This window comes from Hesperophylax consimilis, chromosome 9 (genome assembly GCF_061612785.1).
Source record: "Hesperophylax consimilis isolate HC1 chromosome 9, BYU_Hcon_1.0, whole genome shotgun sequence".
Lineage (NCBI taxonomy): Eukaryota > Metazoa > Arthropoda > Insecta > Trichoptera > Limnephilidae > Hesperophylax > Hesperophylax consimilis.
This window is the reverse complement of record NC_142844.1, coordinates 40,977,762-41,004,226: the sequence shown is the minus strand read 5'-3', so window position 1 is coordinate 41,004,226 and position 26,465 is coordinate 40,977,762. Positions and strand designations below refer to the sequence as shown.

General features: G+C 35.4%; 1 protein-coding gene across 2 annotated transcripts in view; it reads left to right on the top strand.

Moving 5' to 3' along the window:
- Plc21C (Phospholipase C at 21C) overlaps positions 1-26,465 on the top strand; it is a 181,792-nt gene that overhangs the window by 110,909 nt on the left and 44,418 nt on the right. For both annotated transcript variants that reach the window (XM_089635969.1, XM_089635970.1), the window contains exons 12-13: positions 22,698-22,840; positions 24,239-24,467. In XM_089635969.1, coding sequence (XP_089492095.1) covers positions 22,698-22,840; positions 24,239-24,467 — 372 coding nt within the window. The remainder of the gene's footprint in view (positions 1-22,697; positions 22,841-24,238; positions 24,468-26,465) is intronic.

Below are 26,465 nucleotides of genomic sequence, written 5' to 3'. Positions count from 1 at the left end.
TATCTCAATTCTCCTTCGATGTTATACATCGTAAAGGCACACAACACATCGTCCCGGACGTACTTTCGAGAATGGACCAAGCTACAATAGCAGTCATTGAATCTAATTTGTCCACCGATAAGTGGTATACAGATATCTGGAGAGGCTGCAAAGAATGTCCTCAGCGTTTTCAAAACTTTCAGATACGTGAAAATGAATTGTTTCGTCACACAAAAACCCATTTACCTCTGTGTGAAGATACTTCTTGGAAAAAAGTAGTCCCTCTGGAAAACAGAAGGGAAATTTTGTCAGACTCACATGAATCCTCTCGTGCTTGTCACCCAGGAGTCTTTAAGACTTATAAAAAATTACAACTCCGTTATTTCTGGCCAAATATGTACAAAGAGGTGAAACAATTCGTAAATCAATGTGCCGTCTGTAAAGCACACAAAATTAGTACAGCCCCGCCTAATGGAATTTCTTCAAATTATAAAAAAGTTACGAGACCTATGCAGATGTTATCAGTGGATCTAGTAGGCCCTCTGCCTAGAAGTTATTCAGGTTTTACAGTTATATTATCATGCGTGGATGTTTTCTCTAAATATACCTGGTTATTCCCGCTACGCCAAGGAACCGCGAGAAGTATTATTAAAAATTTAGAGGAAAATATTTTCCTTGTACACGGAGTACCGCGTACCATTGTATGTGATAATGGGAGACAGTTCATTTCAAAAGAATTTAAAGAACTATTACAAAGTTACAATATAAGCCCTCCATTTTACAATTCACTGTACACACCTCAGAACAATGTTGTTGAAAGGTATAATCAAACCTTAGGCACGGCACTATCAATATTAGTGGAATCAGATCATCGAAATTGGTCCAAATTTCTCCCACAAATTCAATCGGCAATGAATAATACCGTAAATTGTACCACAGGATTTACTCCTTTCTTTGTTATGCACGGTAGAGAACAAATATTAGATGGGGATCTCCACCGTAATCCATTAGCAGATGAAGTATCCAGTCCGCAAGATTCCTCTCATCTCAAAATTTACACTGACAGATTAAATGGACTGTCCACAATTTATGAACAAGTCTCAAACGCTCTTTTTGCAGCATTTAAAAAAGGCGCTAATCACTACAATTTACGGAGAAGAAACGTTACCTTTCAGGAGAAGAAACTTTGTATTATCCAATGCTTTGAACTATTTTTCACAAAAATTGGCACCTCGTTTTGTTCAAAATATTGTTGTTAAAAAAAAATCAGACCTAGTCTATACACTGGCTGATTTAAATGGTAAGGAAACTGGTGACTTTCATGTCAAAGATATAGTAAAATCAGATAACATACCAGTTTAGTCTTCTACCATAAAGTATCGTGTGGAGACTGGCCATCTTTACAGGTGCTATCTTTAAATAAATCTTCTGAATACTGCTCATTTCAGTTCGGCCTGATCATCCGGATTGCTATGACCAGTATTTGTTAATAAATATACATATTTTTAAGTTCGTCCTTTACGGAAAATTAATTTTACTCCAGTTGATTACTCGAGTATAATTTCTCATTAGAATAATAAGTTAAAATTTTGTAGATTATAAAATATACATATTTTTAAGTTTGTCCTTCACGGAAAATTAATTTTACTCCAGTTGATTACTCGAGTATAATTTCTCATTAAAATAATAAGTTAAAATTTGGTAGATTATAAAATATATATACAAATGTGAGATGCTTCGAAACACAAATACATACATATTTCTGGTCACGATCAGTTCAACTTAGCTCATATTTATTTTTAAGTTTATTTTTATGTCAACTTGGATTATACGACGATATGAACCCGCATATCCTCTTGTATTCTAAGCTTAATATCATATGAACTGTGTTCATATACCTTTATATTGTATTACTTTAAGTAAAAACATATGGAGTTATTCGCCCAGTATTTCAAGATGTTCCGAGTTTAAATATATTGTGCTTACATAGGTCTCATTGCCCATTTGTCTATGTAAGTATCTTTACTATTACAAAAAATTCTTGTTAAGTTTCTATAAACAAGTTACTACTGAACTAATATTAATAAATTTATATAATATTAAAACTTCATCATTTGAAAAATGTAAATCAATCCTAAAAATAAATTAGTGATTGATTGGTTCCTGTGAGAACCTCGGTAATTAGTTACACTAATACTACAATTTACAAATTGAACCCTCGAGGACAAAAGACGAATACTTAATTGATTGGCACCATTTTTAACGATGGTTGTAGACTATTTATAGCACCATTTATTTACGATGGTCGCTAACAATTCTATTGGCACCATTTTTAACGATGGTTGTTTACTAAATAATGTGGCATCATTTTTGCGATGATTGTAAGACTATTCATAACACCATTCATTTACAATGGTTGGTTATATCCTGTATTTCATATACCAATGGTAAAATAAACTTATATATTGTTTTCTATTGTATAACTGTCAGAAAAACTAAACCCACGAGACCAGTTTAGGGAGTTAGATAGGAATACTCTTCTATAGAGGAACTCTTCTTTTCCAAAATGGATTTAGAATCAGTGATAAAGTGCAGATGGTACACCATCTACGAGTGTAGCCTACTTTGGCTTATTTAAAAAAGTGAATCTGAACAGTGATGCTTTGTGCATATTTAATGTTTTGATGTATATTGATGTCATGCTTTAGTGATAATATTTGTATACTAATTTTAAGTTCTATTCTGTTATAGATGCTACGTCTACGGTAGTCCCAGACGAGAGTCAGAATACATCACCCAGCGTCGTACATGCTGCGGGTGATTACGGGCCCCGTCCACGTATCTTCTTACTGCTAATTGTGTACAATTTAAGGTCTTTATTTCTAAGTTCTGATTTTGTTATATCTAATACTCTGAACTTCAATTGGATGCGCCGCAGACTCATCCATCATGTCTTACGCATGATGGGCGCGACTGATTTTGTGACACACCCTTTTGCAAGCATACTATTACTTTTAGTACATTTCTGCTATATAACTCGTTTTTTTATGTTATTATATCATGTATGTTTTAGGAACCCATCAGACCAAGTTAGGGTATCTCTTAGCTCAGGCTTTTATTTTGTTCTCCTTGTGTTTGAGGGCAAACACGTTGGGGGCGACCGGGGTAATGTTATGAAAATAACATACGATTTTCACTCTAAGTAAGAACCTGTCAAATCTGTGATTTATCTTGTCTATTGTTTATGCTCTGGCAACTTAGAACTTTAACAGGAAGTGAGAAAAAATTCAAGATGGTGGCACTTCCCGGCCGGGCACAAGGGAGACAGGCTGTCCGGTCGGGGGGTCAATTATTATTTCTGGAGGTCTGAGGCTCTAATCGAAAGTTATTTCATGGATTTGCGATTAATACCGAAATGTTCAGTTTGTGCTTCGAGATTAGAAGTCTAGTCATATTTCCCGCGAGTGGAATTCGCCCCGGGTGGCGTGAATAATGAAAACGTTTTTACCATGTGTGGCCGTGGGGGTAATCATAGTTTATCCAAGCGATCGGTGATTATTTCTGCCAATAAACTGTTTTCGCCGTGTGCATTTTGATTCAGAGCATTATTAACTTCCACCTTGCCTCGTGGAAGGGCAACTTACGGATTAACCGTCTACTCAGGGCTGGACCACACTGGGCCGTAGGCCAGCCACATTCTGATGCTGTCTACTCCTCTTGGCTGGACCACACTGGGCCGTAGGCCAGCCACATTCTGATGCCGTCTACTCCTACTGGCTGGACCACACTGGGCCGTCGGCCAGCCACATCCTGATGCTGCCGTCCTCTAGCTACATGGCTGATTCATCTACTCCGCCATTCACGGCACTCAGTGTTCGTTCCTCATAACTAAATACGTTCTTATTATTTTAGACAGGGTAGATAGATTCTACGTTCTGGTCGATGGGGGTAAGTTTTCACCTTTTTTGTATTTCTCTGTGAAATTTATCAAATATAATTTGTTACGGCCAGTCCAAAGTTTATCCAGATTACTTTCATTCTACAACCTTGCAACTTCCTTTCAAACATCATGTAGATGGGATATATTTTTCCCCGCCCTGAATGGAGAATTATGCTCTACCGTCGGTAGGTCGGTTTGGCGAGCTCTTTTCCAGTTCAACCACTGGAAGGGACTCTGGCGCGTTGGCCTTCAAAGACCAACAAAGTCAAACTTGGCCACCCACTATTCAATCATATTAACAGTCAATAATGTACTTAGAAAAACCACACACAATAACAGCCTATTAACACATCTATAGGCTAAGTAAGTATCGTAACATTGTGTCAAATACCTATTCATAGTAAAAGCAGGTTCAGAATTGTATCCACTCCTAAAGGTGCCGATAAGCCCTACCGGAGGTGGCACTGGTTAGCATTTCTTGTTTTATAGTGTATTCAAGAATGTTTGCATGTAATGTGTGAGATCGCGTATAGTAAAAGCAGGTTCAGATTTGTGTCCGCCTCTAACGGCATTTACCCAAGAATTTTCAAAATGCACTTTTGTTTTTACAAAGAATAGAAATGTCAACTACTATAATAATCTAATTAAAAAATAGCCTTAACCTCTCAGAAAAGGACTTTTATTTACTTTGTGTTCCTTTGCGAACTGTCAAAACGCGAAAATTTTTGTGTTATTCACCAGTTTTGTTAAAAGCTTCATAACTCACGTTTTGGGAAACGTAGCCTCATTCTAAAAAATGTTTTGGAAAGATTATGAAATTCACTATCGTATTGTTTTGTTATACGTAAATATTTGCGTTTCTAAATATACATTTTCTGAAAACGTTAAAAATATGTAAAAATCGCTGACCATTATTTCAAAGCTGTGAAAAATGTACTTTTTTCTGAGTATCATAAATAAATAACACTTTATATATTGAAGAAATATAATTAAAAACTATTAGTCACCTCAAAATATTAACCGTCCAAACTAAAATATTTTTAATAAATTATTTAGAAACGCAATAAATTATGAACGAACAAGATGACAAATCCAATCGACTCAGATAATGCACCTCTACATTCCATAGATATTCTTGAATACAGACGCGTAGCGTTATTCATTATCGATACTCTGTTTTTTAAATCATGGCAATCCGTATACTAGTGATGGAAATAAATCGATTTTTGTAAAATCTCGCGCGTTTACGTGAAAAGACGTACTAATGTCTTGACCGCTATTATCATATTTACGTCTTTTGACGTTCTAATGTTCCGAGTGGTTAATAACTTAAATATCAGGTAACTAATGAAACAAAAGAAACAAAGGACTTATTTGAAGACTTCAAAGTTCTTAATATAAAATCCTTATATGTAAAAAAATATAACCTCTCATTTCAATTTCAAATTTACATAAATTAATATTATTGAAACAATCTATAACACAAGATATTCCAACCAATCCAACTATATTATTGCAGCAACAAAAACCCCAATGGCACAGTCACAGTTTAATTTTCTTGCTCCTAAAATATTTAATAATTTATCAATTGAAATAAAGTCAATAGCCAAATACATATCACACTTTCAGAAAGAAGCTTGCCGACTTTTTGATTAGTGAATGTGATAAGTGTTAGTAGCCTTTCTCATACTCGGATAGTGTTGTAAATGTCGGTAAAATATATTTTTGAATAAATAAGTATGTACATATATGTAAGTATATGAATGTATGTGTATATATGTGTGTCCATATATTAGTTGATTATAATTTTTTTTTTAAAAGAAATACAATCATTCCCGGTTTACGGATAACCTAACAATATTTGAAAATCTCCTACTACCACCACAATAAGCGGAAAATGTTGCTTGTGTTGTGATGGCGGACTTAGCCAGCTGAGGAATTGTACACACTACGTCTGGGTGAGAGCCAAACGCGATGTCAACTCAGCCACCGATCGGTCGACTAGTATATTATATACGAGGGAACGTTTTTAAGTTTGCGGAATGGGGAGTAAGGAGTAGAAATAAAAATCCAAATTTATTTTTCCTTTTCAATTTAACCAGCTACCCTAATACATATTTCGGATCTTTCAAATAACTTATGCATACCCTCAAAAAAAATAGATTTGTCTTTGTCTAAAAAATACGCCGAAACTGCATCCTTCACTTTTTCATCACTTGAAAACTTTTTCCCACAAAGTTCTTTTTTCAAATTTGGAAAAAGGTAATAATCACTGTGAGCCAGGTCAGGACTGTAGGGTGATGTAGCAAAATTTCGAAGCCTATCTTCTGCAGGGCAGCCATCGCAACACGGTCTTGTGAACAAGCGCATTGTCGTGCAGAAGGAGGACACCTTTGGTCAATTTTCCCCTTCTTTTCTCCTTGATTGCTCTAGAATTGAAGCGTAGTAAACTCCGGTTATGGAAACACCTTTATCTTTGTAATCGATCAACAGGATTCCTCCTGAGTCCCAAAAGACAGTCGCCATGATTTTCCCAGCCGATGGCGACACCTTAAACTTCTTGGATGGTGGCGTGCCTTTCTTGTGCCACTGCATAGAGTCCTGTTTAGACTCAGGTTCATAATGATGAACCCAAGTTTCATCACCAGTTACAATTTGAGCCAACACCCCATCTTTGTATTCCCTACAGAGGTCCGAAAATGCACGAGAACACTCCACGCGCTCTCGTTTTTGAGGCGGCGTGAGCATTCTCGGCACCCATCTTGCGCTGACTTTAGTCATGCCAAGATGGTCGTGAAGAATTTGTGAAATGGTTGTAGTATCTGATACTACAACCATTTCTGAGAGCAGTTTCTTCTTTAGTCGGGCATCTTCTATTATTAATATTTCAACTTTTTGAATAATTTCTGGAGTGGTCACCTCGATAGGCCTTCTTGGCCGTGGTTCGTCTTCAACCCTGCCTTGTTTAAAGAGGGTATGCCACTTGTAAACCATAGTTTTACTTAGACAAGAGTCATAGTACAATGGGCCTATAGCCTAAGTGCTCGCGGGGAACGTAAGTAAACCGCCTCCGACTATAAAAAAAATAGACAAGAGTCCCTGTAAACGGATGACATCTCTTCGAGTATGATTTGAACTGATTTTCCTTGCTTGGTAAGGAATTTTATAACAGCGCGGAACTCGATTTTCTCCATTCACAATTCTCCCCCTCAAAGACTAATGACCTAATTATGATAAAACCTGGTATTTATATCAATAAAGAGTTGCTCAATTAGTACCTAATTCAGCAACACCCCCACTAATCCTCTACCTACCCATTCCGCGAACTTAATGACGCCCCCTCGTATATCATTTTTTTTTATTTTTTATTAAAGGAAAAAGAACATATGTATAAGTAATAGGGTTTACAATTTATAATGACAATATTTAATACTACTCTTCAAGAGAAGCTTTAGCTTGTGGTTGGAAGAGGAGTGTACATTATGAGTATATTATTGTAGATACAGTAGAACCCCGTTAATTCGAACTCCGATAATTCGAAAAACGCGTAATTTGAAATTTTCGCCAAAAAAAAAACCACAGAAAATTTTTTTAATACAAAATGATTTTATTCGAAATTCGTTAATTCGTAATTCGAAATTTATTTTTGACCGCACACGAAAATTTGTTTGTGTAATTCGAAAAACTTCATAAAATTTCGTAAATCTGAATCTAAAAGGCAGCCATAATGGTAAAATGCCGAAAAGTGTATTTTTACGTGGTTATACATCGCCCTAATTAGTATTATTATTTTGTAAATCGAAATCGATTTACACTGGAATGTTGTATTTTTTCCAATTTATTCCGAATATCCAAGTTTGAAGGGCCGAGAAAATTCGTTTTACGCGGAAATATGCCGTAGTTTCATGAATTTACACCAAATATATGAATTCTAAGGGTCGGCTGCGACGGAATCCGAACGATAAATTTCAATTTACGCGGAAATACGACATATTTTTACTAATATACTTCAAATATCTGAATTTAAAAGGCCGGCTGCGACGAAAACCTGCCGAGAAAGTTCGATTTACCCGGAAATGTATTGTATTTTTACGAATTTATTATAAATATCTGAATTCAAAGGGTCGGCCGCTACGGAAATCGGCCGCGAAATTTCGATTTACGCGTAAATATATCGCATTTTTACGAGTTTATTTGAAATATATGAATTTCAAAGATCCAGCGCAACGGAAATCGGATCCGAAATTTCAATTTATGCGGAAAATATCGTATTTTTTACTAAATTTACTACGAATATCTGCGTTAAAAGATCCGGCGCTACGGAAATCGGCCGCAAAATTTCTATTCACGCGGAAATTTGATGTATTTTTACGAAATTTACTTAGAATATCTGAATTTAAAGGATCGGCCGCGAAATTTCGGTTTTCGCATAAATATATCGTATTTTTCGAGTATTCGAGTTTAAAGGACCGGCCGCGACGAAAATCGGCTGCAAAAATTCGATTTAAACAGGAATAATTGGTATTAATACGAGTTTACTCCAAAGATACCACCCGAATTTGAAGGGGCAGCCGAGGAACTCGATTTTTGCGTTTTTTTTTTTTTTTTTTTGTTCATAAAATTTCGAATTACGTGGGAATTCGTTAATTCGAAATTTGATTTTTGATGTCTGCTGGATTTCGAATTAACGAGGTTCTACTGTAGTATGTATGCTATATTTGGAGAAGAAGTTGCTTAACCTCTCAGAAAAGGACTTTTATTTACTTTGTGTTCCTTTGCGAACTGTCAAAACGCGAAAATTTTTGTGTTATTCACGAGTTTTGTTAAAAGCTTCATAACTCACGTTTTGGGAAACGTAGCCTCATTCTAAAAACTGTTTTGGAAAGATTATGAAATTCACTATCGTATTGTTTTGTTGTACGTAAATATTTGCGTTTCTAAATATACATTTTCTGAAAACGTCAAAAATATCTAAAAATCGCTGACCATTATTTCAAAGCTGTGAAAAATGTACTGTTTTCTGAGTATCATAAAGAAATAACACTTTATATATTGAAGAAATATAATTAAAAACTATTAGTCACCTCAAAATATTAACCGTCCAAACTAAAATATTTTTAATAAATTATTTAAAAACGCAATAAATTATGAACGAACAAGATGACAAATCCAATCGACTTAGATAATGCACCTCTAGATTCCATAGATATTCTTGAATGCAGACGCGTAGCGTTATTCATTATCGATACTCTGTTTTTTAAATCATGGCAATCCGTATACTAGTGATGGAAATAAATCGATTTTTGTAAAATCTCGCGCGTTTACGTGAAAAGACGTACTAATGTCTTGACCGCTATTATCATATTTACGTCTTTTGACGTTCTAATGTTCCGAGTGGTTAAGAAAAGTAGAATTTATCTTTAAAATATTTTTTCAAAATGCTCAAAGCTTGGCTTTTGTCGTTTATGATTCTAATTTCCTCAGGGAGTTGAAAAAGGTTCTTCCTTGGTATGTATAGTAATTTTGTGCAGAAGTGTTTAATTTTGGACATGGAAAAATATATTTAAGTCGAGTACGGTTTTCAGTTAGAAATTGGTACATTTCTTTTTCTTTTATGATTTGAATTAATGGATTTTTAATGTACAGATCTTTAAAAGGAGGTACTTGAAATTCTTCGAATAAGCAGTCTGTTGGGTAGTCCAAAGGTTTTTTTAATATGATTTTAATAATTATTCTCTGCGCGACTTCTATTGGGAGGAGGTTAGTTTTATATGCGGATCCCCAACTAATGGTGGCATATTGTAAAGTTGATTGAACCAAAGCATAGTATATTAAGTATAGGTTTTTTTTTCGACAAAAAATTTCTGACTCTTGAAAATATATATATTAGTTTTCTAATCTTTTTTACAACTTGACATATTTGGTCTTTCCATTTCAGATTTGTATCTATAATTATTCTTAGATATTTGATTGTGTTTGTTGTTTTTAATATTGAGCAGTTTGTGATACAATTATTTTTATCGTGTGTTTTGGAATTGTCATGTATGATAATGTCAAAATGTTTATGTATGCGTATGAATATGTATGCGTCTACGTATATGAAAATGTGTGTGTGTGTGTGGATGTGTGTATATGTGTATTTAAGCGCTTATGCATGCATGCACACATACAACTAGAAAAAAGAGTTATGTATATGATCCAATCCTGCATAATAGCATGTCTTATTCTTCTTTATTCTTTTTTATTTTCCCTTTTCTGTAATCCTTCCTATTTTCAACACGTTTATATATTTAGTTCATATGTTCACACTAGACCTCACATAACTATATTCCATTGGTCACCATGAAACAGGCAGTCGCCTAGTATGGTGATTTAATGTATCATATATAAATAAATGTTTTAATTTATTATCATGTATTTTATAAATAAAAATAAAAAAAAAACAACTCTACTTTTTCTCGCTTTAATTAAATTAAAACAAACTGACACGCTACCGCGCAGGTGGTGTAGATTTTACCCGCGGACTCAGCGCCGATAATCTGAAAGCTCAAACCCGCGTACTTTGTGTTCGTACACCCAATACTTGATTTTAGAATCTTAGAATCTTTTAGTATGCAGACTATGTACATACTTGACTAATAAACGTAACCAGTGATTCCCTGATCTTATTTGAAGGAAAAAATGTGAATTGCATTTTGATCTCAATCGATTTTTTTTAGGTATTGGAATGTTAGGGTCGGGATGGCTAGTTGGGTGGTTGCTTTTAGTGACCTAAGTATAATTTTTTTTTAACGTAAATTGTCACCAGAGACCAAATGACATTAACATTTTTTACCCCAAATAAGCTCAGGTATCACTGGTTAAAGTTTGTCATGTACGTCTCTTAACACCCTGTACGTTAAGGCGGGTCACGATTGTATGGGGGAAAAAAAAAACTTGTTTTGGTTTGTCTGTTAGTAATAAAAGGGTGTTAAATGAAGATGTAAAATCACATAATTTTTTTAATAATATTTGGATATCATCTTCTTCCTCCGGATTGAGTTTGAAATTTCACAAAATAGAGAAAAACCCACCCTTGTTAAATCTCTAAAAAATATTAGATAAACAATTAAAAATGAACTTTTTTTCAATAAAACACAAATTAGAGAGAATATTCTGACTTATTTATTAAAAAAATATATGATTATAATTAACATTATCTCAAGACAGTGTATTCAAATACCAGCAAAATCCTTCTTACTTTCAAATTTCGGCATTATTTTGCGAGACTCAATCATTGCCTTAATAAGACCTTCTCTTGCAGACTTCGTACATAAAGTAGTCGAGGCTTCAGTAACAGTCTTTACAGCTCTTTCAACTGCTTGAGTATGACATGGCAGACGCAGAAGAGGCAATTTACCTTCTCCCCCCTGTGCTACAAATAATTGAAGATCTTCATCCGATATATTCTTCAGTATTGGGGGTTCGGTTACATTTTGCTGCCAATTAATAAGGTTGTAGTAATATGATGCATCGAGGTTTATGTTTGGAAGTTGGAACAGCCTTGTTTTACTTAGTTTCTTACTGCGTGCTTTTAGAACACGACGCGCAGCTAATTCCCGGATATGCTTGTGAGGGTCAGTTAACATTGCAAGTAGTAAATTTTCGGGGTGTGCGAAGTAACTGTTTCTTTCTATGACTGGATCAATTATAGTTTTTAGTTCAGGGGATAAGTATCTAGACGCTGAAATTAGCTGCCATAGGTGACGTGCTCCATCTTTACAGGTGGGATGAGTTTTAATACTGAACCAAGTCGGAGCATAAACTTTAACAACGTACGTTGCTAAAATAATAAGATTCTCTGTAGGAGCTTCCGTTGCAACATAAAGACGAAGAATTCAGTTAGCACGCGTAAGCCATCTGGCATGAGACATTTTTCCAAGAGATTTGTGGCCTAAATCTTCAGGTAATTCCCCCACCGTAACTGCAGATACGATTTTATACAAATATAACTGATCTGTACTTAGGTCTTTAGTTAATAATTCAGGCAACTCTCCGTCAATTTTCTGAAAATGAACAATAGGCTTTTTTTCACATTTTTCTAAAGCTAGTCCTATTGTCCCTGAATATGTTTGAGGTCCAGATGTCTTACCGTCAAGATGTGTGAACAAATGACGAAATGGTAACTCGTTCATGTGAAGCAAGCAAATTATCCATTGCAATGGTTTATCCAAACGTTTTTCAAGCAAACCTATTATACCTCCATGTTTTCCAACGTTCACGTTCGTTCCGTCACATCCAATAGCCATTAATGGTTCAAATGGTATTTCTTCCTTTAAAAAATAATCGACAATAAGGAAGTTGAGTCCATTTTTTTTAATTTTTTTTATCAATGTTCGCATTCAAACTTAAATACGAGTATTTTTTTTTTTTTTTTAAAGTTTGTTTTCATAGTTAAATTAATTCTCAAAGTTTGAATTTTATTAAGCCCGCCAAAACGAGCGGAATCCGAGCGGTAAGAGGCGGGGTGTGGGTGTGACGTCATTCGAACTGTGAAAACCACGTCGCTTATTAAGCATTTTGTATGGAAAAATTTTTAATTCTTCAACAAGGAATTCCAGTAATTTTTTTACCAATGTTAACCGTCTATTAGAATTGATGTTATTAAAAAAAAAAGAAAATTGATTAAGATTTCATAGTTAAATTAATATTTTAAGTTAGAATATTTGCTTTTCCCGCCCGGTACGGTACTTGTACGGTATTGCCGTCGCTATTTGTTGACGTGCCCCGCGCGAATTCAGGACCACCGCGCAGAAAAGTAAAGACCAAAAGTAAAATAACGGTTTACAGCCCAGTTCACTGTGAGACTTTTCTGGGCGGCCGGCGGCCTGAAGTGTATCGCATGTTATGTGACATTTATAATAATAAAAACTTCTAAGTTATGCAATAAACAACATATTATTATAAAGCACTATACGAATATGTATCTTTAGAAATCCATTTCATATAATAATAACAACAAATACGTACATATATTTGACAAACCCAAATAAACGTTTGGCCTATACACCTCTCTCATCTAAACCGACCATCTCTCATGTAATAGAAAGAGATACCATAGGTGATCCGTTGTACGTATAAGTCACGACACATGTGACGTCAGAATTCTTTCGACCAATCGTGGAGCGTATACAGTCTATTGCTATTGAATGCTTTTTCAAGAACGTTTAACTAATTCTAAGAATAATAATATAGAAATATATTTATATATTTAGAATCGATATTTTTTGATCTACATGAACATATTTTTTATAAGTCAAAATATTTTTCACTCAACTTCCTTATTGTTCTTTCTATAACTTTCGACGTGCCAGAGTTTGGTGCAATATAACCCAAATATATTGAGTCTGGCTCTTTTATCATTGGTATATGCTCTTCAATGATTAGTTCTCTGTAATGCCTCCCCCCTTTTTCCCTGATAATTAATGTTTTATCTTTCCGGCTATCAAAATATAATACGGGTATTTGTAAAACTATGTGTTGTGCCTTAATATTTTCCCTTGTTTTTTTTCGTTCTCTGCGAAGTTTACTTTTGTCAATAACTGGAATATTAGACTTGATGTCATACAGAACTGCTGAGGCAATGGCTGCCGCTGCTCTATCCGAAACTCCATATCTATCACAAGTTTTCGACAGTGTAGAATAATCAATAGTGACCGCAGCCTGCTTCTGAGGCATTTGAGATACAACATTTGGTTTGAAAACATCATTGCAATCGGATTCATTTGATGCATAAGACGTGGAAATATCGATTAGAGAGGTAGTTGGCTTACCTGTGCTTTCCTTTTTAGACGTACGCAAGGATTTTTGCTTCAGAAGTTTTGTTTTCATTCGTTTTGTTGTAGCGGTATCCACATTTCCTATTATCATTTTTCGTGTAGTACGTTGGTCACTAATGAAACTCTGTTCATTTACAGGTATTTTTTTATCTTTAGGACAGTCACATTTACTGAAATCTTTGCATTTGCAAGACGAAATATCAAACAGCACTTTACTTCTGCGACGTGTTCCTCCATTTTTTTCTCCGGTATTTGAGGATGTGACTTAAGAAGGTTTTTGCATTTAAAATGATATGACCTCAACATGCGTGCTACTCGCGAGTGTGTAACGATGGGAATAGAAGCCTTTCTCCATATTTCTTCAATTCGTGCTGTCACAGTACACTCTATTTGCTGAAATTTGGGTTCTAGTTTGGTCTCTTGATTTAATTTTATTTGATGCCTGGTCCACTCAAAAAACTTCATAACATCACAATAAGTTGGTAAAACATTGTCTTTAACGTCGCAAATTTCACCAAATATGGGACTTTTTAACGCATTCCGAGTACGTTCCTTTGCGAAAACTTGTGCAACGCGACCTACCGCTTAAAGAGCCGTAGCGATACTGACTCCAAACTCCGACGTCAGTTGCGCAGAGTCGCTGCGCTTAGTGCAATCGGTGCTTCCCCCGCCCTCACCTCGAGCCACTAATAATCAAAACTCGGATTTTTTGTAAATGAATTCGTAAATACGTACCATATTTGCCATAGAATTGTTAGAATTATATAACAAAATTAATATGTGTGACTAGCTCCATCTATGATGTATCTATAAACTAAATAAACGTCAGTCGATTTCCACCAACCTTGGCGTTTTATTAGGTTATGGGCCCAGGACTATAACTCGCGTAAAATCAGCGTTAATCAAAGTTTTCCTGCGTAAAATACTATTTAGTTGGACAATCAGTGACCAGTATATCATATACTCTATAAAAACAGTGTAAATCGCCGCAATAATAACTGTTTTTGTGATCGACAATCTGTTACCGCGTTCTCGGTGTGCGTTTATTTCAACATGGCGGGAAGTTACATAGTAAATGTACCTAAATCGAAGGGACGTGAAAATTATGATGAGTGGGCGTTTGCAGCTGAACATTTTTTGATGTTGGATGGTGTGGATATTCACAAGCCAGAATCATCTGTTTGTACAAGTCTGGATGATAAAAAGGCAAAAGCTAAACTTATTATGACGATTGATTCTTCAATTTATGTTCACATCAAAAATGAGCAAACAGTACAAGATGTATGGAAGCGTTTGAAGGCCCTATATGATGATTGTGGCTTCACTCGTCGCATCAGTCTACTTCGTCAGCTAATATCTATTCGACTAGAAGACTCCGAGTCAATGGGTGCCTATGTAACGCAAATGGTTGATACCGCACAGAAACTTAAAGGTACCGGCTTCCAGATCACTGATGAGTGGATCGGGTCATTATTACTGGCGGGGCTAACAGACAGGTTTGCTCCTTTAGTAATGGCCATAGAGCATAGTGGATTGCACATCAGCACGGATGTTATAAAGTCGAAATTGTTGGACATGAGTTCGGAAGTTGGCAGCTCTGGAACAAATAGTGCTTTTTTGTCAAAAGGTTGGCAGCTCCGAAATAGCAAGAAAAATGGCAACCCTGCTTATACGTCAAAATCGAAAGAATCACCGCCGCCATCTTTGAATTCTGTCAAAACAATCCGCTGCTATAAATGTAAGCAACTCGGACATTATATGAATAAGTGCCATAATAATACACAGCATAAAAGTGAAAGTAATGCATTTAGTGCGATATTTTTGAATGGAACATTCAAAGATTCCGATTGGTAAGTAGATTCGGGTGCAAGTTCACACATGATTACTGATAAGAATTGTTTACAAAATGTGTCGTACAGACACAAAGTAAAAGAAATAGTAGTTGCAAATCAAAACAAAATACCAGTTATATGCTCAGGAAACACGATGATTACGACCGTAGTGGACAGTTCGGAGTTTGATATCCCTGTTAAACATGTTTTATGTGTGCCTAACCTGTCAACTAATTTGTTATCAGTAAGTCAGCTGATTCAAAGTGGAAACAAAGTTAACTTTGAATCGGAAGTTTGCTATATACGCAATCGACAGAATGTGCTGGTAGGAATAGCAAATCTAGTAAATGGAGTGTACAGATTGAATATTAGGTCAGAAAATTTGTTTGCGTGCTCAGCAACAAATGTGACTAGTGAAATATGGCATCGAAGGTTGGGACACATTAACAGTAAAACTTTGAATGCTATGAGGGATGGTGCTGTGGAAGGAATTTTATACCCGGATAAGGCTGACTTTGATAAGTTTAACTGCATCACATGTTGTGAAGGGAAGCAGTCGAGATTGCCATTTTCACACAAAGGGTCAAGGTGTGAAAATGCATCAGGATTACAAAAAACACCTTATGAGCTATGGAGTGGTAAAAAACCAGATCTCGACCATATTCGGATATTCGGCAGTCCTGTGATGGTCCACGTTCCGAAAGCAAAGAAGACTAAATGGGACAGAAAGGCTGAAGAACATATCCTGATTGGTGACCCAGAGAAAACTAAGGGTTACAGGCTTTACAACCCGAAGACCAATCGTATTATGACCAGCAGAGATGTTGTAGTGATGGAAAATATTAATGACAGTTCATCAACAACTATTTTCGTAGAAGAAAAACAGCAACCAGATTACACAGGAGACAGTCAGTTGAATAACACATATATCGAAGAAGATGATGTGAATGATGTTACATATGTTCCTGCTGAATCGACAAGTGAGTCAGATGACAGTCTTTAAGAGACTTTGAACCCGGCTAAACGAGCTAAACGTAAACCAGACTATTACGGTTACACGAACATGTGTATAGAAGACGTGTCAAGTGAACAGATTTCTCTCGCTGAGGCTATAACTGGACCCGAGAAAGTGCAATGGAAAATTGTAATAAAGGAGGAGTTAAAATCTTTTAGTGATAATGACAATTGGGAGCTAGTGGACAGGCCAAAGGACGGCACAGTGGTAAAAAATAAGTGGGTTCTTAAAAAGAAATATAACAGTGATGGTGAAGTGCGTTTCAGAGCAAGACTTGTTGCAAAAGGTTTTTCTCAGAAGAAGGGTATAGATTTTACCGAAACCTTCTCACCAGTGTTAGGATATTCCACTCTTAGATTATTGTTTGCCTTGAGTGTACAACTTGATCTCAATATGAACCACCTTGATGTACCAACAGCATTCTTAAATGGTTTTCTTAAGGAAAATGTTTTTACAGAAATACCAGAATACTCTCATTTTGTTGATTGTAAAAATAAAGTATTGAAATTAAAAAGAGCCATTTATGGTCTCAAACAGTCTGCTAGGAGTTGGTATATTAGAGTAGAAGAATGTTTATTGAACTTAGGATATAAAAAATCTAAATATGAACCTTGTCTTTTCATAAAAAGTAATAATAATGTGAAAATATTTGTTGCATTATTTGTGGATGATTTCTTTGTATTTTATAATTCAGAAAATTATTATGAACAGTTAAAGAATGAACTTATCGATAAATTTAAAATAAAAGATTTAGGTGAGATTAAACAGTGTCTAGGAATGAGAGTGAATGCTCAAAAAGATTGTACAGTAAAACTCGCTTAAGAAGTTCCCACTGAAGAAGTTTTCACGCTTAAGAAGTTTTGATTTTTGGTCCCTAGAAAATTCCATACAAAAAACACGAGGTTTTCCCACATAAGAAGTTTTAGAGCTAAAACTGCTTCCCGCTTAAGAGGTTTTAGAAATCCGGCGGTAAAATCAACACAAACGAAATATTGTGTCGCAAAATATCTAAAATGAACCTTTTTCCAAGTCATAAATTGAAAGACGTTGACTGAAACCCATACCTAGTACCTGAGACCATAAAACCCTTTCTCGAAAACTTTGAGATAATATGTCCACAACAATTTGGTTTCCGTAAAGGCCGTTCAACAACACAGGCAGTTTTCAATTTTTTGAACAAAATTCTAGAAAATATTAATATTAGTAAAAAAACTGTAGGTATCTTTCTCGACCTCTCAAAAGCATTCGACAATGTTGATCATGAGCTTCTTCTAACTAAACTTGAACATGTGGGTATTAGAGGTCTAGCATTAAAATGGTTTGAATCGTACTTAAAAAATCGTCAGCAGAAAGTTCAAATTTCAAATATCAATGAAAAAATGGTCCAGTACATGGTAGAATCCAAATGGAGAACAATAAACAAGGGTGTGCCACAAGGAAGCATTCTTGGGCCTCTCCTCTTCCTTATCTATATAAACGAACTTCCAATAATTGCTGGCACAGAATGTTCAATGTTTGCTGATAACACCGCTTTGTTGTTTGAATGTAATGGAGACGTTGACGAATTTAACAAACAAGTTAACGAGACTTGCCAATTAATAGCAAACTGGCTGTTATCGCAACATCTATCACTCAACACAAACAAAACCCAAATTTTAAAATTTTGTCCAGTGCAAGCTACACCTATAAATATAAATGTAAACATTAATAATAATATTATCGAACCTTCCCAAACCTGTTCACTACTGGGAATGGAATTAGATATAAACATAAACTGGAAAGAACATGTCTCAAAAATTGTAGCAAAAATCAGTAGTTTTTCTTATGTTCTGGGTACCTTAAGAAAAATATTAAACACCGAATCAGTAATAGCCGCATACTATGGTTATGTATACTCAATAATAAAATACGGTATTATTTTTTGGGGAAACTCGGTAAACGCTAAAGATGTTTTCATCATACAAAAGAGATGCATAAGAAAAATTACAAACTCTGATCGTTTAGATTCATGTAGACCTATGTTTAAAAATCTGAAAATTCTGACAGTCACAGACATATATATATTGGAGTTATGCATGTTAGTGCGATCATCTACAGACAAGTTCCCACTAAAAAACTCAACACATAAATACGCTACAAGGCTCACAGAAAACTTACTAATACCAAAAGCAAACAAAAAAATATTCCAAAAAGGACCATACTATATGGCCATTAAAGTATATAACAACCTTCCACATAACATTAAACAAATACAAGATACACACAAATTCAAATCGTTACTAAACACTTTCCTTGTTAATAAATGTCACTACACGTTGAGTGAATACCTCACGTAAATGAAACACCTATTTTTATTGGTATATATATTTGTATTTTTTTATTTTTTCATTGGTATATTGTTATTTTATCTGTATAAACATTGTAATTAAATAAATGTGGTTAGCTGGAAGAAATGGGGTCTACCCATAAGCTATACCTTTTGTAATTTTAATTTTACAGTAAATTATTTTTGATTTGATTTGATTTGATTTGATTTGATTTGTCGGCCGCCGGGCCGTAAGCCGTAACCTGCCGTAACCAATAAATAAACCAAATACCCCGTCTCCTAATCCCCTAACTAGGTAAGATAGCAATGGAACGAAGAAACAATGCGGAATTATGTAGCAAATATGCAAGCGTCTTTAAGGCCGAAATAACATGAAAGATTATACTAAACTCAACCTTAATGACAACGTGGGCTAGATCTACATTTGCATACATTTGACGCCTCCTTCAATAATCTTCCCTTTGATAATGAACATAGAGATTGTTATGAATATAGAGTTGTCACAATGTTATGATTCTTACTTAGCCCAAAGTTGTGTTAAGAGGCTGTTTATGTGTTTGGTTTCTTAAGTACATTATTGACTGTTATGTTGAATGAAAGGAGGGTGGCCAAGTTTGACTTTGTTGGTCTTATGAGAACCAAACGCGCCAGAGTTCCAAAGAACTCGCCAAATCGACCATCCGCCGGTAGAGCATAATTCCCCATTCAGGTCTGGGAAAATACATCCCATCTACATGATGTTTGAAAGGAAGTTGCAAGGTTACAGAATGAAAATAATTTGGTTAAACTTTGGACTGGCCGTAACAAGTTATATTTGATAAATTTCACAGAGAAATACAAAAAGGTGAAAACTTACCCCCATCGACCAGAACGTAGAATCTATCTACCCTGTCTAAAATAATAAGAACGTATTTAGTTATGAGGAACGAACATTGAGTGCCGCGAATGGCGGAGTAGATGAATCAGCCATGTAGCTAGAGGACGGCAGCATCAGGATGTGGCTGGCCAACGGCCCAGTGTGGTCCAGCCAAGAGGAGTAGACAGCATCAGGATGTGGCTGGCCAACGGCCCAGTGTGGTCCAGCCAAGAGGAGTAGACGGTAGCTTCAGGATGTGGCTGGCCAACGGCCCAGTGTGGTCCAGCCAAGAGGAGTAGACAGCATCAGAATGTGGCTGGCCAACGGCCCAGTGTGGTCCAGCCAAGAGGAGTGCCGGTTTCACGGTTAATCCGTAAGTTGCCCTTCCACGAGGCAAGGTGGAACTTAATAATGCTCCGAATCAAAATGCACACGGCGAAAACAGTTTATCGGCAGAAATAATCACCGATCGCTTGGATAAACTCTGATTACCCCCATGGCCACACATGGTGAAATACGTTTTCATTATCCACGCCACCCGGGGCGAATTCCACTCGCGGGAAATATTACTAGACTTCTAATCTTGAAGCACAAACTGAACATTTCGGTATTAATCACAAATCCATGAGATAACTTTCGAATAGATCCTCAGACCTCCAGAAATAATAATTGACCCCCGACCGGACACCCTGTCTCTTCTCTGTCCGGCCGGGAAGTGAAGCCATCTTGAATTTTTTTGTCACTTCCTGTTAAAGTTTCTTGTTGCCAGTGCATAAACAATAGACAAGATAAATCACAGATTTGACAGGTTCTTACTTAGTGTAGTAATCGTATGTTATTTTCATAACAAGATGTTTCGTAATATTATTGTATAAAATTTTTATTCCATCGAATTTGTAAAACACGAAAAACTTTTGATAATCTATCGGATCACGGTTAATACGGAATATTTCACCTTTAAATACATAACAACATGATTATATGGCGGGGGAGATGGTAAAATATGCATTATAATTACGTTTTTTTCATTCAATCATCAAAAATTGCCGTGCATCATGTTTCATCTGACATTTGTCGTAAATTAAGTTTGAAGGTTAGGAAATACATATGCATAAATTTAAAATGTAGATTGAAACGCATGATAACTAGAAGATGTATATATATATATATTTTTTTTGACCGCTTGGATCATATGAGCTTGTTTTCACGACAATTTAACGTAGGTAGACATAGGAATGACGTATGCCCCGGACTCGAGTTATTAAATGGCTAAAATTGAATCCCACTTAAGAAGTTTTCCCACTTAAGAAGTTTTTTTTCCCCGGTCCCTTGGAAAACTTCTTAAGAGAGTTTCACTGTATTACTGTTGATCAAGAGCTTTTTGTAAACAATATTTTAAATAAGTTCAATATGTCAGATTGTCATACTTTAGATACCCCTATGGAAGTTAATTTAAAGTTAGAGAAAGATGTAAATAAAAGTGATGATATTATAAAATATCCATACCAACAATTAATAGGGAGTCTTATGTACTTATCTGTGTTGACAAGACCAGACATTGCTTACAGCGTAAGTTACCTAAGTCAGTATAATAGCTGTTATAATGAAACTCATTGGAAACATTTAAAAAGATTGTTAAAATATCTACAAAAAACCAAAAGCTATGCTTTAGTTTATAAGAAAAGTGATTATTCTTTACATGGTTTTGTAGATGCTGATTGGGCATCATGTACCTTAGATAGAAGGTCATATACTGGGTTCTGTTTCATAATGTCAGGATGTGTTATATCTTATGAATCTAGAAAGCAAAGAACAGTTGCCTTGTCTAGTACAGAAGCAGAATATATGGCTCTATCCGAAGCTTGCAAAGAGGCTATTTACTTAAATAACTTATTATCTGATATGATAGAAAAACATAAAAATACAGCGGTATGTTTATATAGTGACAGTCAAAGTTCTATTAATTTGTCTGTTAATCCACTGTTTCATAAACGCACCAAGCACATTGATGTACGACATCACTTTGTCAGAGAATGTGTATTTGATAATAAAGTTAAGCTTGAATATGTGTCAACTTCCAATATGCCAGCTGACTTGTTAACAAAAAGTCTTTGTTCGAATAAACATCAAAAAATTTTAAGTTCAATGGGTATATCGGAAATTTAAATCCATTTTCATAATATTGTTTTGTTAGAATGGTATTTAGTTTATTTTGTTACGAGAAGGTGTTAGAATTATATAACAAAATTAATATGTGTGACTAGCTCCATCTATGATGTATCTATAAACTAAATAAACGTCAGTCAATTTCCACCAACCTTGGCGTTTTATTAAGAATATTACAAAAAATATAGTATAAAGGATTCGTAGTAACTTTTATACACACTAGAAAATACCTCTAAAAATGAAAAATTTCAAAACTTTGAAGTGAATCCGGAGGAAGAAGATCGTATCAGAAATCTAAAAAATTTTAAACACGTCGGTTTGAACCCATTTGGCACCCTTTTATCGCTAACAGAATCTAAAATTATCATTTTTTTTTAAATGACCCACCTTACTGTACGTCTCTTAACACCCTGTACACAGTGAAACTCAGAATAAAACCAATGTTGTATAAATCGAGCCATTTCTGTCTTCAAGGGACTGAAAACCCAGAACTTTTAACTCCCAGAGGCCGGACCCTGGCATTTGCAGTGTTTAAGAATTGTGCCCACGCACTGTTCGAAGCACTGTACGAAGCACTGTAGTTGCAGTGTCGTTACATTATACACTCATTTTGCCTTCGAATATTACCTCTACTAGGTTAGTTAAAGATAAAAATGTTATTTTATCAATTATAGTTTCTTGTCAGCCCCTAGCCCCAAGGGTTAAAGCATGAAAACTACTTATGTGTGAACATTACATATTAGTTACAAGTGGATTGGCTTATAGGTTTTCTGGAATGCCGGCTGCCAGTTGGTGGCGCTAAACTACCAGACACTTGATCTCGCCATGCAGCTGAACCTGGGCATCTTCGAGTACAACATGCGCAGTGGATACCTGCTCAAGCCCGAGTTCATGCGGAGGAAAGACAGGTGAGACAGTCATTCTAGCAATTGCTTGATATCATTACAAAATATCATCAATTTTTTTATTAAAGATCTCTAAGAAAAATACCTTCAAATGGATGTTTCAATAACTTTAAGGGCATTGACACATTCGGATATGACGCATATAATATTTTATATTAAAAGTATACTATGCATACTGCATACACACATACCGTATTTACACTAATCCATCTATATTTTATTATATATAATAAAAAAAATTAATGAAAATAAAATGGTTATGTCAATAAAACATTTATTTTGCAAGTGTACGTTTACGTGTTTTATAGAAGTTAATAACTAATACACAACATAACCCGAGACTCTATAATCAGGACTGATTACATCTCAGCGGGTGTACACTCGAAAAGGCTAAGGTTACTAACCACCCTTTCCAATACCTTTGAGAGTTTGGAAGTGATGGCCATGGGACAGTAATTGGAAGGATCGGAGCGGTCCCCCTTAGGGATTGGATTTTTCAAAGATCTGGCACCTTTCCACTTTTGAGTGAGAGTTGTACTCTTACTCTACTTATTGAATTCGAAAAGTTTAATTTACATACTGAATATTTTATTGGCTAACTGTTTGCACCGGACGTATTGTCGGGATAATCGAAGACGATATTGAATTACATTACGGCGCCTACATTAAAGTGAACTACCTACATTAACATGAAACTGACTAATATTATTGCATTTGTTATGTTTATTACAAAATAAATAATACAGATAGAAAGGCTGGACTCTAATAAGTAATTGAGCAATACTATAATTGTAGTTTTTAAAAAGATATTTAAGATTCCCTGAGAAATGCTGTCAAGCTGGAGATCCAAGTATATTTCTTGTATCTTTGTTACCTGAATTAATACACATGCTGGAAGAAAGTAATTTGAGTTGGGCGAAAGATCGTGTAGAGTAATATTTTGTGATTAATGGTGTCATTGGCTTACACGATCGTAACCGATGATGCAACACGCATAGAACCGCTACTGCGCCGGAACAAGAAGTGGGGGATCCGCCACAAATACAGGTACCCGGCCCTTTACAAGTCAGTCTCAACAGTAATCTCAGTCTCGGACTCTACTCAACACTCGCCAACTGATCTCTCCACGATTCTACACCCTGCCTGACTGCTATCTGTCTGTTTTTACCCTGGACCTTGTTGGACTCTGCACTTCCTTGGACCCCGACTTTTCTAGCCCTTGAATCCCCAACCGTAGCAGCGATCACGCATCCCAGGACCAGGCCCATTATAAGCACAGACGTAGCGGCTACCCACGACTAACTGGCACCCTATGTTAGAGTCTATGTGAGAGACATGAGAACGTCCCTTACGCTTTGTTTTAAAATTACACAATATGTATATGATTTTTGGTCATTTCAGACGCCTGGATCCATTTGCCGAGTCGACCGTGGACGGCATCATTGCAGGAACGGTTTCGGTGACGGTCATCTCTGGGCAGTTTCTCACTGACCGTCGTGTGGGCACTTTCATCGAGGTGGAGATGTATGGACTTCCTGCTGACACGGTCAGGAAGAAATTCCGCACCAAGATTGTACCAAATAACGGCATCAATCCCGTGTATGGGGAGGAGCCTTTTGTCTTCAAAAAGGTTAATCTTTTTATCATTATATCATGAGACAATACGGTATATTGTCATCCATATTGTCTCTGGTAAAATAATATATAATGAATATTTAAATGAATTGTAATTTTATACATTTCCTCTTCAATGGTGTACTTTCTCCACTCTACCATCTCGCTAATTTGGGTCACTTGGGGTGAAATAAGGGATTGATTTTTTTTGTTGTAATATTCCTGAGTTTCGAATAACCTGACAGTGTTTGAAAATCTCCTACTATCATTAGGGTGGATATTAGACACAATTCCAACTCAGCCACTGACCGGTCGAATTTGAATTGAAATTGAAATGTAAACATATATTTAAGGCGAAATACGTAGATTCGACCTGACATTTGTCATTTTTTAGGCCAATTTTAGACGTATGGATACTTTTCTACAAAAAAACACAAATTGATTTCGAAAGATCGTTATTTTATCTACTAAAGCATGATGTCAAATTTTGAAAAATAATATTATTTTCTTATCGTAACGAAGGGTTACCGTTGGTCGATGCGCAGATTTGTTACATTTTCAAAGATGAATTTGTATTATACAAAAAATATTTCAAATCATATAATTATACAGTATGAACAATCGATAATTATCTACGGATCGTATGTGTAAGAATTTTGTTTTTACTTCAAATAAAATTACTAATAAATAAATCCGAGAACGCGTTTTGTGACGAAAATCCCTCAATTTGACTATTTATTTATGGTCTTACAAATTGGCATAGTTCAGATTTTTTTACAAAAATAATTTACTAAGACATTATTGAAACATTAGAAATAATTTATGACCAAAAAATATATTTATAAAGTATGTAAAGTAATTAATTTCGATTCGCATTTGTGCATTTTTATTAACTCGGCGCAAGCAGTTTTGTGCAATTTTGTCAGTCTCCGCTGCGACTGGGCGGCGAGCGGACGCTTAGTCCACGCCGGCCTAGGTAATAACATTTTAAAGAAATTCCTGGCTTAAAAATGGGGAGGGAAATACCCTTTGGAAAAAAGTTTTATTAGAAAACACAAATTACAACATCAAAAACGTACGTAGGAGATATATTTTCAGAATAAACAAAAGTTAGTGATATTTAATTATCCGCGTACTTAATAATTTAAATGAAAGTTTCATAACCATTGCCATAGTGAGTATGTATGTTGTTTAAATGTATGATATTGTGTTGCCGTGAATGTTTAATGAATTCTGTATTTGTATGTATGAGTTTATTATTTTTTCTTTTATAGAAGGAGACATATATTATATTCATATGGTTTTCTTAATTTTAACAGTTTTGTTTCCATATATAATTGTTTTGTGGATGTTCTGGGTTTGAAGTGAAATATCTTTTTGAATACTTTGTTTTGTGTTACCTGTACTTCATTTTTGTATGTTCCATATGCGTTTCCCCAGATTTCAATCAAGTAATTTAAATGTGAATGTTCGAGGCTATAATATTTATCTTCATATGAAGCGGTTACTTTGTGATGTGACATTATAATTTAAAATTAAACAATAACTTTGTAAACATCACTTATAGGTAAATACTTAATGCCGACCGGGTTTCGCTACAACCGTAGCTTCATCAGGGCAGTATAATACTAAATATCTAAAATATAAATTAACATGTGTTGATATCACGGTAAGTGGACAGTCTGAGCTACAGTGGAAGAGGTAGGGATAGGTAGGGATAGGTGGGAGATTGAGAGGCGAGTGCTCTTTGTCAATAGGGAACAATCTGAGTATAGGGCTTTTATAACCGGCTAAATACGCTAATTGAGGGGGTGATTTTATCCTTAATATCTTGAATATGCTGTTTTAATTTTAAATGCTTATCAATGCACAGCCCAAGATATTTCTCCTGTATCAGGATTTGCAAGTTGTCATTTTCAATTTTTAAGGGTACATGAGAAGGAATGATTTTACGGTTTATATAATCATGTATCCTGTTTTTTTTTTTATATTCATAGTTAGGATATTTGATTGG